General features: G+C 34.9%; 1 protein-coding gene across 4 annotated transcripts in view; it reads right to left on the bottom strand.

The window, feature by feature from the left end:
- Window positions 1–812: 812 nt before the first annotated feature.
- Window positions 813–15,204, bottom strand: part of LOC140148597 (potassium channel subfamily K member 18-like) — a 93,300-nt gene continuing 78,908 nt past the window's right edge. For 3 of the 4 annotated variants that reach the window (XM_072170606.1, XM_072170607.1, XM_072170608.1), the window contains exon 2: window positions 813–2,284. In XM_072170606.1, the coding sequence (XP_072026707.1) occupies window positions 1,383–2,284 (902 nt within the window). In that variant the 3' untranslated portion in view covers window positions 813–1,382. The remainder of the gene's footprint in view (window positions 2,285–15,204) is intronic. The other variant, XR_011858503.1, reaches the window with a different exon arrangement.

Raw genomic sequence — 15,204 nt, 5'->3', positions numbered from 1 at the left:
AGAAAGACATGAATATGTTTCAAACTTTTAGAAAATAAGTGTTTTGTTTTTGCTGTTTTTTGCAAATTCAGCTTAAAGCTTTAATACGCATGCAAATGTTGAGTTGCAGTCTTCAAAAATACCTTCATAATAATGTAGTAATAATGTAATCATAATAAAGATAGGTAAAACCTCTTCTCTTTTGCAGCCTTGCTTACACACCTTTAAATGAACTTGTAATATAATACAGTATTCCCTTTTCTTGAAATAAAAAGAATATGTTACATTTCTTCAAGAAATATTATACCTCGCTCATATGAAAATACAAAAAGATACAAATAAAAACTATATATCACTTAAGATTTTATAAAACCATTATGTAAGATTCTAAAAATGTTTTAGAACGTTTTAAAATATGGGTCATATAAATGGCATGAAAACGTTTTGAAAAAATGTTGTCAAAATGTTACTGTAAAACATTTTTTACAAACATTTTGCCAAAATATTTTGTCAACATTTAAATAACAGTTTGTTGTGATGTCTCCAAGTTGCTTTTGAATTATGGGCTGATTTATTATTAAAATCATTATGTTCTTTATTTTTGTCTAAATACTTAAAGGCCCATTCAGTGATTTGCTCATCCGGACGATCGTAAAAGTTATCGCAAAAATTCAGATCTTGGTACCTATGTCATTGTCATAGATGTGCTAATACGAGCGTATAGCCTGTTAAAAGCTGTGTATTTAAGTCAATATAAGGCATTTTACATGAATCTGTAATTTATATACTGACAGTATATAAGTTATCTACATGTATTTGAATGGTATTTCAACTTCGTCAATACTGCTGTTTTCTTCGTTTTTTGTCAACTATTTCAGTCCAAAAATATCAAATTACAACTTGAATGACTTATCCTTTAAGGAATTTTGTAAAGAATTTAAAATTTTTACACTTGCGCTGGGATCACTGAATGGGACTTTAATGTGTTTTAAATGTAACTGGGCATTTTCATGTCATATTTTGATATGATTTAATAGCAATTACCTCAAATCAAATCTGATTAAAAGTTTTTTATCATAAAGCGTTTTACTCAATCGAGCCACACATTATAATGTGTGATATACGTTGTACGTTGTAGCAAAGTTTGCATAAATTGAGAGTAGTGTTACGGCGCATTTTCATTGTTTAAAAGAGCTTAGACAATGCTAACTTTTCTCAGTGCTGATGTTGCCGACAGATAAGATACATGATGGTGCCTTGATTAAAATTCGTGTTCCATTTGTGGCATTAAATTTGTTCATTTGACAAATGCTGGCGGCAATATTCTCATACAAGTCGTTAAATGGCTAAATGATTTCATACATGCAAATTGGCCACTTTGCGAGGACATTGCCGAATTGATATCAATGCATTTCTCCCGAGTCATTCACTGCATTACACATCAGTCTTTGTGAAGCTCGTTTATATTGATGACCACGTTCAATAAACAATGTTACACAGGCAGACATTAAGGCTAGTCCGACCACTACAAAAGCAATTACGGCAACCTGTATTAAGATTGTTCCATTGCCATGATCATTCTCGCTGTCCACGCTATTGTCCTGTTGGAATTCTAAATCTCCAAACCCAACAGTTGTAATAGTTATGAACCAGAAATACACCCCGTCTAAGAAAGTCCAAACCGGATTTTTCATGCGCATAAACCATGCACCGAGACAGCAATATCCCATTATCAAAAACAATAAAAACAACATGGGCACGTCCGGTGCAGTTTTGTTATGATGCTGTGGGTGCTGAATATTAGGAACCTCTATCACAGGTTCGGCAATCGTTGATCTGGACGGTGTTCGTGGTATATCAGAGAGAGTCTTTTCTGAACATGCTGAAAGACTACGGGTATCTGGATCTCGTCCAGGCCACTGAAGGTATTGGGCGGAATAATTGGTAACACCGTTACGTGCCATCGGTTGCGGCGTCTCGACACCTATTTCGCTAACTATGTCACCATTTTCGGTAACTCTCACACTCGATTCGGCTCCAGACATTTCTATAGATCTATTCCTATAAGCTGCTGCTTGCATTTCGCCGTTGTCTAGTTTGCCCGTGTGTTGTTTTAAGCCAAGTTTGTGTAACGATATTATCCACAAAAATAACCCTTTGAGTTTAGAGTAAATCAGACCAATAAGACAAGCAAGATTTTTACCAACACACGCCATGAAGATTAAATTTAGTGGCAGTCCAATGGCAGTGTAGAGAATGCATATTCCACGTCCAATCTGAGTTCTGGGAGCTAAGTAACCATAACCTGCAATAGAAAAGAAGAAAAAAACCCGAATTAATTTAAAATGTGTGACTGAATTTCGTTATTAGTTTTACCTTCAAACTGCAAGGTGATTGGGTCGATAGCATGTCAATGTGGTTATTAGTCCAAAACCCAATAAGATTCCTTATAAACTAAGCCCAAACTCTAAGCCCAACCTCTAAACCACCAACCCTTTCCCTATCCCTAAATATAACCCCGCCTCTAACCCTGACCATAACCTTAAACTGACCATATTCCTAACCGTAAACTAAGCCTGATGCTAACCCTTACCTTAACTCTTACTCATATCATGACCTCAAATGCCATAAACCCGAACTTTAACCCTTTTCGCACTTATGACCTTCGGAAACACGCGCTGTTCCTTAAACAATGCTAGGGGTGATTGGTGACGCTCAAACTTCTCCGTAGTCCACTTGCCCATACTCTAGTTTATTAATACATAAACCCTGATTGTATTAAGGGCTCTGTCACCCACCTTTGCACAGTATTTTTTGAGAGATCTGAGGGCACATCAGACATATCGAATTGCATTCTGAATACGAAGAATGTCCTTGTGATATCAAACAATTTTGATTTTTTGAAATTTCGAGATATAATACATATTTTATGGTAAATTATTAAAAATTTATATTTTTGATATTCAACAGTCCTCGAAGTAAATTGTATAAATCTAATGATATTTATATCAAGTATATGTCGTTGGAAGGAAAAGCCGACGATCATTTGAAAAATATTTGACTTTTCGTACTAAAGATATAAATTTTTTTCAATGGAAAACATTATTGACAAAAAAGCCCACAGACGTATTTTACTAAAATATCACTGCGGCCAGCATCACACAGAGGGAGGACCAAGCCCATTGGCTACCGCCACTGCATCTTCCTGTCCTCCCTTTTCTTACGAAATGCAACATATGACAAGTTGTATTTAAAATATATGCAACTGCTGCTCCCCAGAAGTATCCTACAATGCTAGCTCCAGTAAAAAGTTTTCATTGATTTTTTACGTCATGATCACACACAAAAGCACGACGTTTAGAACCAGTTTCCAATAGCATAACCTAATTCAATCCTCAATTTTAAACAATTTGTGGCGTATTTTGTACCCAACTAAAAGTGATTTCAAATAATTGGTCTTTTAATACACCCCTGGCCAATTTTGTGCCTATTTTTGCATTTAAGATATGTATATTATAGGGCAAGGACTACAACTACTGCACTGAAAATACAGCAACTCAAGGCAAGTAGTTATTGATTTATTGATCAAATACTGGTTTTCCCTCATTTTTGACTGTAACTCCACAACTGTTGTCTGTGCTGAAATAAAATTTCCAGTGCAGTAGTAGTCCTTGCCCCTATAATATACATATCTTACTTATCACCAATGCGCTATAATTTTTTAGAAAAATGCAAAAACAGGCAAAACATTAGGCTGGGGTGTAGCCCCCCCTTAACTAGACGCTATTCCACCCCGCCGGCAACGGCCAATAGGCGCTAGCCAGCAAATCTCCAAGTCGGTGAGCCCTGCCATATTTTTTCCTTGGTACGTCTTTTTGGCCCGCTGATTTTGTCATCAAATAGCAAGATAACGGGACGGTAATTATCCCAAATAACCGGTTATACAGGAAGATAGATTATTTAAGTATGAATTTCTGCAGTTCATTCTTGTATTGGACTGTTATTATGAGTTTGAGGGCCAATTTTTGAAAAAAATTAAGAAGCCGTGACGTCACACAATTGTTTAAAATATTATTATTTGCCCCTGGGGGACCCACTCAGATATATAGGAGCTACGTAAACCTGTAATAAACACGTGGGAAAAGGGTCGGTTTTTCGCCATCAGACGGCGTTTTGGGGGGTTTCATCCCTGGACATCGCCTCATTATAATTTGTATAATGCTACGTGTGACTTTGTATATATCGTGGCTGGGAAAAGCGGAACCAAACGCTGCGGAAGAGACTGCAATTATTTGAGTTGAATATATAATTTCTAAAATTCCCGTTTTCATTCAAATGTTCTCGTGGTTCAGTGGTAGAATTCTCGCCTGCAACGCGGGAGGCCCGGGTTCGATTCCAGGTGGAGTTGTTTCAGTAATTTTTTTTCACATTCATTTTAACTCCTAAATTATTTATTTTTATGTGAAAATGTATACATTACATTGGGAAATATATTTTGTGCACTTTATTTTTGTAACGGGGCCAATAACAGCTAAAACCACACCTTGGCTCGGGAAATAAATTACGTCCAACATATTATAGAGGGCGCTGTAACAATGAAATGCTGAAAACAAAAATAAAGAAATACATAAGAGGCGAAATAAATACAGAACAAGACCTTATTTTCTCAAGCATGATACGAGGAACATGAAAAAAATATAAGAAAAAAATGCCCCCACTACAAAATTAATTAATTAGTTAATTAAAACTAAAATAATGAAAACTCTTTTTTTTTTCATTTACAAAAATCATAAAATAAATGAAAAATATTTAATGTACATGATGATATACACAAAATTAAAAGAAAATATTTCAGGGTCGAATTAAAACAATAAGAATGAGATATTTTTGTCAAGAATGATGGGCGTAGTGGTATGGCGACGGGAATACGGCAACGGTGCTGCATGTTTCTGGATGCCGGACAATAATGCAATTCACGCAATGATTGGCTTGCTGATTGTGCTAATTATTCACATTTACGCTGAAAATATTCTCGTTTTCTCACATAGATGCATAAAGATATTTGATATTGTATGTAAGTTTGAAGACAATCCGTATCCTAAACCAATAGGGTCACCCCCTTTAAATGATCGGCCACTGTCTGCCAAACCTAATACCCTTGAACATAGGCGCCATGGCTACATAGCGCATAGCTCTGTAACCATGGCGCACCTATACACCCTAATCCGAAACCACCGCTGCTCACCACAACCCCAAAAACCATTGCTCATCTGGATGGCATAGTGGTTTTGAATAGATAATCCTCTATAACCCTCTAGACGTTGAAGTCTGTGCTTTTGAACCGCATTTCGCAAACTCTATTATTGGTTTGTTTATGTAACACACGGGTTAATACCATGTTGTGACAACGGCTGAGCCTCTGGGGTACACTTGAAGTGAATGAAAACCTGTAATCATGTCATGCAAAGTATTATTAAAGTAAATTCAGACATGCAACGTATGTACTAGAAACTTTAGTCTGCACATATTTTGTGCGGTCTCTTAAGGGAGTTATAATTTTCTTCGGAAGGGGGTCCCAAACTTACAAAAAGTCGGCGTCAATAAAATTGCGCTCCCCCCCCCCCCTATTTCGGCAACAAACATTTTATGACCCCCCACCACCACCATCGATACACCTCACCCCCTAAAAAGTTATTGAATAAATGAACACACTATCTGTGGTCATCTTGTGACTCCCTACATTTTGGTCTGAGAGGAGTTTTAGAACAATGTGAGGATGCAGTTCGTATCCAGTGTTTAGTTTCTGCAACATGAATAATATGGACTAAATTGGTTTGGTACATCTTGAAAATAGAAATCCAAACCACAACATCTGATGACCAGGGCTTAGCCAGGGTTTGGCGCTAAAAATGCCTGGACTATATCCTTCTCATCTCCTGCTTTAAGATGGCGCTTTAAATACAACAGAACACTCTTTCATCTATAGAAAAAAAACAACGTGTATGTGCTAACGTCTTAGAGCTAGAGGGAATGTGTAGCTATGTGTCGAGCAATTCCAATATATATGTTATGTATAATTGTGAAGTTTTTAGATACTCTACAATAATAACCTTTCACAATGCTAAATGAATTTTTAAAAGTTCCTATTGAAATGAGTTGTTATACCATTATCTTAAAAGCTTAGGGAGATATACCTGTCAAAGATCTTATAGTGTCAAATATTGTCGACAATCATATTTCACACAATGTGAATATCTAATGTAAAATGTAAAACGTTTTGGAAAATACGCAATTCCCGAGTACATACAATTCCTAAATATGACAACTTAAAACACCCCAAAAATCCTTTAATTTCACAATATGTAAAGAGGCTAGCTAAAAACGTATAATGCAAGGAATCTAATAAATTACCCAAAGCTAACTACCAAAAAGCAACTACTAAACTACCCAAAGATAACTGCAGATGGCCCCTTGTCGCTGATGATAGAACAGAAGTCATGGGCAAATGTGTTTCGAGCTTTTAATGTAATGATAAACTGTAGGTTTATGGGTTACGATCAAGAATAGTATTAAATTAAGACCCTATGTAATAAATTTTAAGAGGTAGGCATGCACCAGTTTTGTCATTATGAGAATTTCCTTGATACCTTGATATGTTACCTTTTACTTTTACCTATGATAATACTGATATTTTGATAAACCCGAACATGAAAAAAACAAACATCAGCGTTACCTTATTTTGTTGCCTTTAGATGTTTGATAAAATAAATATTAAAAGTGATATGCATTCTCTGTGATTTGCTGAGATGTCCATATGGGTCAGAAGTAATAGTCACTTCTTCTGTAGTTAATAACTTTTATTTTGCGACAAAATATTCTAATAATATAACGCGGTACTTTGTAAATTAAATAGATCCAGGATCCAGATTTATGGACATAATACACTATTTTGAAGACAGTTTAAATCAGTACAAAATGTGTATTTTAAATGTATTTATTGTCTTGACTACACTATTTTTTAAATATTCAGATTGAATATAGGAATTGTTCTTATCAACAAATATCAAAGACAGTATAAAACAATCTGTCAAAATTACGAATAAAATAAAGTACCCTTCAGCATCACACTTTCAAGCAACGCCATTATGTACAGGTCGATAAAAACAACACATCCGAAAATTCAAAATATACATTGGTCGAGAATGAAAGTGTGATGCTGACAACAAGATCAATTTAAACTGCATTTTTCTTACATCTCCTCAGAACAAAGTATGAAGTACTCTGGGTATTTCGTTCACATTACGGATCCTAGCAGATGTTTAACAATTACAAAACGGTAAACTTCTGAGGAAAAAAATGTTACGTACAAGTTTTCAGGAGCTTAATAATTTTTTTAATTTTCATTATAATATCTAACGATTAACCATTTCATATCATATTTATGTTAAACCTTTTGACTAAGAGTTATTTTCTTTCGAGGTTGAGGCCAACGGAATATCTACATAATTTATTTTTTTCCTGGAGAAGGCCAAGAAAACCTTTTTTGCGTTTAATGCACTTCCCCCTTCGGGGCTCGTGCATTAGACGCATCAACTTCTCACTACACGTGTAATAATTTTTGCAATTTCACTTCCAATAAGTGATACACATTTATTAACTCATAAAAAACGGGTCGGGTACTTAGTGTGCCATTACGATTCTACATCAAAATTTACATTGATACTGAATTTTGAGATAAGTAACAAAAAAAGCTGAGATAAAACATGGTATTTTCGTGCAACCTTACCAGCCCATTATTTAGGTTGATAACAACAACAAGCAAGATAATTCCTTGTATTATAGAGCTATCATGTCATAGAGCTTTGGTTTTAGGAGATTTAAATCATTTACTTGTCGCAGATTTGGCATAATCAAATTGTCAACTTCTTACAATATATGGAAGGGCGCATATCATAACATGAGTACTCATGTAAACTAACGTGATAAATAGATACATTGTTTAAGCAACAAACCGTTTATTAGCAGGTTGTGACACCGGCTGAGCCTCTGGGTACCTTTGAAGAGAATTAAACAGTGTAATCATGTCATGCAAAGTATTATCAACGCACTTCAGACATGCAACATATGCCATCAAGTACTGCAAACTTGAATCTGTGCATATTTTGTACGGTCTCTTAAGCTTCTGCAGCCTCATTGGGTTTGGTCTATGTACGAGCCAAAAGGGCTCTATAAAGGTTGAACCGTATACAAGATAATACTAGAAGATCTGAGAGGAGTTTTAGAGCAATTTGAGGATGCCAAGTTCGTATTCGGTGCGTGTAAAAAATAAAGTCATTGCCTTTTTATTATTAGATCAAGGCTCCAGTACATATTTAGTTTCTATAACACGAATATGCGGACCTAAATTGGTTTGGTATATCTTGAAAATAGAATGCCAAACCACAATGTCTGCTGACCGGGGCTTTGTCAGGCTTGTGACGCTCTATCTTATAATCATTCTGATCGCTTACTTTAAGGTTAGCAACTATTTTAAACTGTTGCGAATGGTAGTGAGCTTTGGCAAAAATTGCATTCATCATTTCATAGCGAGTGTGTAGAAGAATTAAAATATCACAGATATACTTTTGTAGGTCTTGTGGTTCTTGAATTATGTTGTAAACAAGGCTGAAACAACAACACTTTTGTAAAATGTACATAACTCATTAACAACAATAAATAAAGTTTTCAAAGTATATGATTTGTAGAAAGAACTTTTGCAAAACATCAAAGTTTTATTTTTCAATAATAAATTTATATTGATTTTGATAATGAAAATCGATATTTTCGCTGCTTCGACAGATGCTGCTTTAAGGGTAGACACGGTATTGTTGGTCGAAGCAGCCAAAATATCGATAAAGTGTTGTTGTTTCAGCCATCTTTACAACGTAACTCAAGAACCACAGGACCTACAAAAAATATCTGTGGTATTTGGATTCTTCTACTCGCTCGCTATGAAATGATCAATGCAATTTTTGCCAAAACTCACTATTACTATTCACAAGATGATGTGAACTACCAAATCGCAACAGTTTAAAATGGCTGCTAACCTTAAATACAACAGAATACTCTTTATTAAATATCTAAAATAACATCTATTGACTGCTTAGCGCTAGAAGCAATTTACACACAGTATGACAGCTACATATATGCTTCCTTGAAAGAACCTGTCAAGGAAAACCATTATACATGTTACATGTATTATGAATTTGTTCGATGTTGTAATAGGCGAGAATGATTTGGCTTTGTTTCTGCGCTTCACAAAAGCGTACGTCAGTTAAGGAATACGCAAAGCGCTGTTGATGCGCCAAGCTGTTTGTACGCAATTCTATATCAATCCACGATTACGAGCTGCTAAACTGGATTTTGAAAAGACCCTACAGCCGTTCAATTGAGTTACCATAAAAGTTGTATTTTTGTGTAAGATTCCCTACCCATATGTTAAAGCATGAACGTAAAAGCTTGTAGAATGTGAAAAGGTTTGGAAAATTGAATTCCAAAAAATAAAGATCTTCTGATACCTTATTCTACTCCTGAGTACAATTCATAAGTATGATAAACATCCTTTCATTTCAATCAAAATATTTAAAGAGGATAGCTATGAACAGTGAAATACACGATGCTTTACACAAAGCCCCGTTTCGATTAGTTAGTTAATAATCAAATTACAGGAATAAATAGTCGTGGGTGCGAGCGAGTTTATTTTAAGGGTACTATTTTAATGGTCTTAAAATATTTATATATCATAATTAAAAACGTATAATGAAAGGAATTTAACCGGGGAATATATAAACTGCCCCAAGCTCCGTCTGCTCTTTAACCTGATATAATATGTTGATAGTATGTTACTAGTAATATTACATTCGTTACATGTGTGCTTCCAAAGAGGCATCAGATGGTCCCTTGTTGCTGGTGATAGTCATGTGCAAAATGTGCTTCGAGCTTTCAAGGTCATCGGTCCGTACGCTTCTGTTTAGAGAGGGAACTGATATAAAATGTAGGTATACGGGTTAATATTAAGAGTAGTTTTAAAAGTAATACCCTTTATCGGTAAAGGGTATTATTGTTTAAAGTGAGGTCAAAGATTTAATGTGACGTCATAGATTTAAAGTGATGTCACAATGTGATGTCATAATGCTACTGATAGCTTGAAATACCTGACCTTTAAAAGTTAACTTTTTTATTAACATGATGACATTTTTCCAAAAAATGACCTGTCAATATGTGAATTGCTTGGATGTCCATGTAGGTCAGTTGTAGCATCACAAGTATACAATAGGGTATTTGATTGAAGATTTATGTACTACATACACCATTTTGGAGACAGTCAAAAAATTGTTCTTTGAATTGATTTATTGTCTTGACGACCCTATTTTTATAATCATTTGATGACATAGGAACTGTCTTTAGAAAAACAATCATAAGATTAAGAGAGACAGTGTGAAGTATTCTCAATGTTACGAATTGAATATAGTACCCTTCAGAAACCAACAAAGTCGATAAAAACAACACATCCATAAATTCAGACTAGACGCTGGTCTGGAACGAAAGTCTGATGTTGACAACAAGATCAATTTAAACTAGATAGCCTGCCTGTTTCTAACATCTCTTTAGAATATATAGAACAAATTATGACGCACGCTGGTTACCGGTATCTCGTTCGCCTTCCGGATCAGTAGCTGATGTTTATTACCAAAAAAAAAAGTCAGGAGCTTAACAGAAATGTTCAGAAGCTTCACAATAGTTTATTAATTTTCATTATTATCTTAAGATTAACCATTTTATATTAAAACCAGCCAATATTAACATGTTAATTTCGACAAAGAGTTACTAAGTACTGAAGGTTTGATAATGTTAGGCACGTATTATTTATTTCCCTCGAGTAGGCCAAGGAAGAAAATCTTTTTCATTCTTGACCAGGATTTAAACCTAGGACTCCTGGTACAGTACACCAGAGCCATTAGCTTCCTTGGTAGCTCAGTTGTAAGAGCACTGGTTTAGATGTCCAAGATTCAAATCCTGGTCAAGGTCATTTCTTTCTTAGCCTACTCGAGGGAGAGAATAAATTATGTGCATGTTAAACAAACCTTTGTTTTGATAACCAAAGACATTGATGGTGAGATATACAAATAATACAGTATTAAAGCCAAAAAATTAAGGTACCAGTTATGTTCACCCCAATATATCCTCAAGAAAGATAAGTATGTCAAAATTAAAATTATACCTTAATTCTATTATTTTGGGTCAAGAATTATAATATTTGTAACGTTAAACTATGTACGAGTAAGAGGGTGTTGCATATGTATGTATCAAATACATGGTTTTGCAGACAGTTTAAAATCAGCAAACAATGTGAATTTGAAATGTATTCGCATCAACATCGAACGTACAATCATTATATTAATATGCGATGTAGTCGCGATAATCGTGTCTTTAAGACTACCCTATATAGCAACAGTATAAAGTGATATTTCTTATTTGCAAATTACGAATTCTAGAAAGTAACCCTTCAGCCTGTTTTAACAAAGTAATGTCACACATTCATCCCCCCAAACGCAGGCAATTGAAGACCTCTGAACTAAGAGGGGGTTAAGTCACAAAATCATGAAAAATGAGTTAGTGGCAGTTTCTGCAGCAAGGGGCTAATGTGCAAATACCGCAGTGAATAAAGTTACAGATCATTGAAATTGCATGGACAATGCACCTCGTTGCATGGAAAGCAAACAGGTGGTTAATTGCCATCTCGAAATGCACTCAATAACCCCCTTTTAGTTCTGAGGTTTTCAATTAGATAAATATTGGTCGGTCGGGATGATGTTGAAGACAAGATCAATTTAAACTAGATGACCTGCGTTTTCTTGCCCCACTTCAAATAGTTGGAACACATTATAAAATGCGTATATCGTTCGCTTTCCGAATCAATAGCAGATATTTAACAAAATTGCCAACCACTAGAAAAAATGTTCAGGACCCTAAAGAGGAAGCCTACCTATAAATGTGGTGTGACCAAGCAAAATCAGTCTGAAGTCGGACATATTCAAATTTCAGTTTCGTATAAGATTGTAACCAACATTTGCAGAGCAACATTTTACAGAAAACCCCATTGAATTTGGACAACCAGTTCAAAAGATGTGAAAAGTTAAAAATGAAATACTGGCTATATCTCAAAATCAATATTTTAGACTTCCGACTGTTTTTGCTTGATCACATCACAAATTACGTTATCGGTTTAAGAGTAGACTAGGTATTGTTGGTCGAAGCAGCCAAAAAAAAAAAAATCGATTTTCAATATCTAAATCAATATATTATTGAAAAATAATATATTGATTTTTGGCAAAAGTTCATTCTACAAATCATATACTTTGAAAACTTGTTAGATTTATTGCTGTTAATGAGTTATGTACGTTTTACAAAAGCATGAAAAGTGTTGTTGTTTCAGCCCTCTTTACAACATGTTTTAGAAATCGCCCAGAAGTGAAAGAGCTATATCAATGAAATTTTGTGAGTGCAATCACTGGTCCTTATGTACACTATGATGCAAAAATGGTCTCATAAGAATGTTTACAGGCGCTAGATGTCAGTACCTGCCTATGTAACCGCATAACCAGCAAAATGGAGAAAATTTAGGCATGTAGCATGATTAAGTTCCATTTTAAGGGTTACAGTGCCCAAAAAATCTGTGATGAAATAAAAATTAAAAAAAAAAAAGCAACAGTGACAATATCACAATCACCACCGAAGATAACTATCATTTCATCATCGATTTTCTAGGCACTGCAACCCTTCAAATGCAGGATCTTAATAACGCTGATTGCCTCAATTTTCTCAATCTTGCAGTTTATGCGCAGTAACTTGGGCAGCAGGTTATTAGCATCTAGCGTCGCCTGTAAAAAAAGTAAACATACTTATAAGACCATTTTTGCACCATAGTGTACACAGTTAGCAGCCTGGACAACCGATTCTTTAGAAATGCTTAGTCGCGCTGAAAGTCGATCGATACATGTTAAAATCAGCACAATTCAGAGATAGGCCTACACCTTTTTGCTATGAAATTAATTTTCTCGGTCAAATATAAAGCAATATTTTTTTCTTCAGTAATGTCAGTTAAAAACTTGGTGCTTGATATACATTTTTTTACAAATCCTGGTGTTAAAATTAAGCATCAAATTGTGTCTTTTAGTGTGATATTTTTGATTTTTATAGGCCTTCAGTTCGCCCGCGAGCTTTTTACGGAATTCATTTTTTAGCGTCTCAAACTAATATAGTTTGCTAAAGAAAGATATTTCCCACCTCTGTAAAGCACATCGTGTGGGTCTATATATTATAGTTTTGTTAGAATTTCCGTTTTTATTTTACCCTTTTTCCCTTCATACTTCGAAAATGTCTAACTCAGTACTTTTATCTCGAGAGCAACCAGCACAAATAGTCGATATTTCCTTTGTTGTTTATCCAGGTCAATTTTCCATTGAAAGCAAATTGCCCGACCAGCGATTTGGTAGCCCAAATCCCCAATTGAGTGTTCTGGTTAAACATGATCAGTAGGAGCGCTATAGGCCTGGGAATTTCTTTGCTATATTGAAGTTCTAGCAACACTGTAGCCATGCCGGTATTCCTATTAAACCCAGGGATATCGATCCACAATGCTAGTATTAGCCTTAGATTTCACTCGTTGATTTTGAAAAATGGTCAGCCGGCAGTTAAAATGGTGAAATGAAAACGCAAATTCTGACAAAACTATGATATATCGCTCACGGTGATGTGCGTTAGAAAGTTGGGGAAAATCCTTCATTAGCGAACTATCTTACTTTGAAAAGCTAAAAGGTTGATCAAAAAAAAGGCTCGCGGACAGAGTTTAAGCCTATCAAAATCGAAAATCTTACACTAAATGACTAAATTTCACGCCTAAGTTTAACACTAGAATTTGAAAAAAAATACAGTATCAAGCACTACAATTTTTCCTGACATTTACTGAAAAAATGAAAATGATTGCTTTTCATTTGGCCGAGAAAATTAATTTTACATCGAAAAGGTGTAACTAAAAATTTAGCTCATTTCAACACCAAATACACCAAGTATTGCCTCATTAAATGACTGAGTGAGCCTTGCCAAACAAAAGAATCGGTTGTCCAGGCTGCTAACTGTACATAAGCACCAGTGATTGCACTGACAAAATTTCATTGATATATCTCTTTCACTTCTGGGCGATTTCTAAAACTTTTTGATACCCCCTCGTAACTCAAGAACCACAAGTATATCTGTGAAATTTAAATTTTTCTACACACTCGCTATGAAAATAATGATCAATGCAATTTTTGCCAAAGCTCATTACCAATCGCAAGATGCTGTAAGCTACCAAATCGCAACAGTGTAAAACAGTTGCCAACAATAACGCTTACTTTGTCCGGTGGCAATTTGATAACTCCACTACTTTCGGGTTCACAGTTATTAATATTTAATATGCTATCAATATAAATTCTCTGGTACAATAATCGCCAAAGGGTTTGAGGTTATGGAGGATTTCGTGATCCTAGTATACTCTTTTTATGACATTTTTCACTAGATATCCACTAAAAAAGCTTATTCCCATAATTTCAGTTGATTCCGCATTTGTGAGTTATGCATGATTATGTGACTATTACACTGCTCCACAGGCCACTGTTGTAATTTCGTTCTGGTATACCAGAACGAAATTTGAATTTGACGAAATTTTTGCTAAACGAATTAATCTGCAAGACATTTTTGGTACATAAACATTATGCAGCCAGAGGTTTCCAGTGGTATAAAAATCTCAACTTTTTTTTAGAAATTGGTGGGACGAGGCTGTGAATTCTCTACATACATGTAATAATTAGCTTAATAAACGGCAAAACAATATTAACACGTGTTGAGAAGGGACATGTAGTAACCTTTACAAACAATTCGTATTCTTGTACGCAATGGCAACTTTGAATATAGGATAAAAAGCCTTTAATTATACAATCATTCATTTGTGATGAGATCAAGCAAAATCAGTCGTAACTCAGAAATATTGATTTTGAGATATAGCCAATATTTCCTTTTCTTTCCTGTTGTTTTGGAAACTCTTTTTAAATTAAAATTGCTCATATCTTTGGAACTGGTTGTTCAATTTCAATGTTTTTTTCTGCAAAATCTAGCTTTGTAAATGCTTTTTACTATCATATAGCCTAG

The sequence above is a fragment of the Amphiura filiformis genome, chromosome 3, assembly GCF_039555335.1.
Source record: "Amphiura filiformis chromosome 3, Afil_fr2py, whole genome shotgun sequence".
NCBI classification, from domain to species: Eukaryota; Metazoa; Echinodermata; class Ophiuroidea; order Amphilepidida; family Amphiuridae; genus Amphiura; species Amphiura filiformis.
Note: the sequence above shows the minus strand (reverse complement) of the source record. Positions and strands in the feature narration are given on the sequence as shown.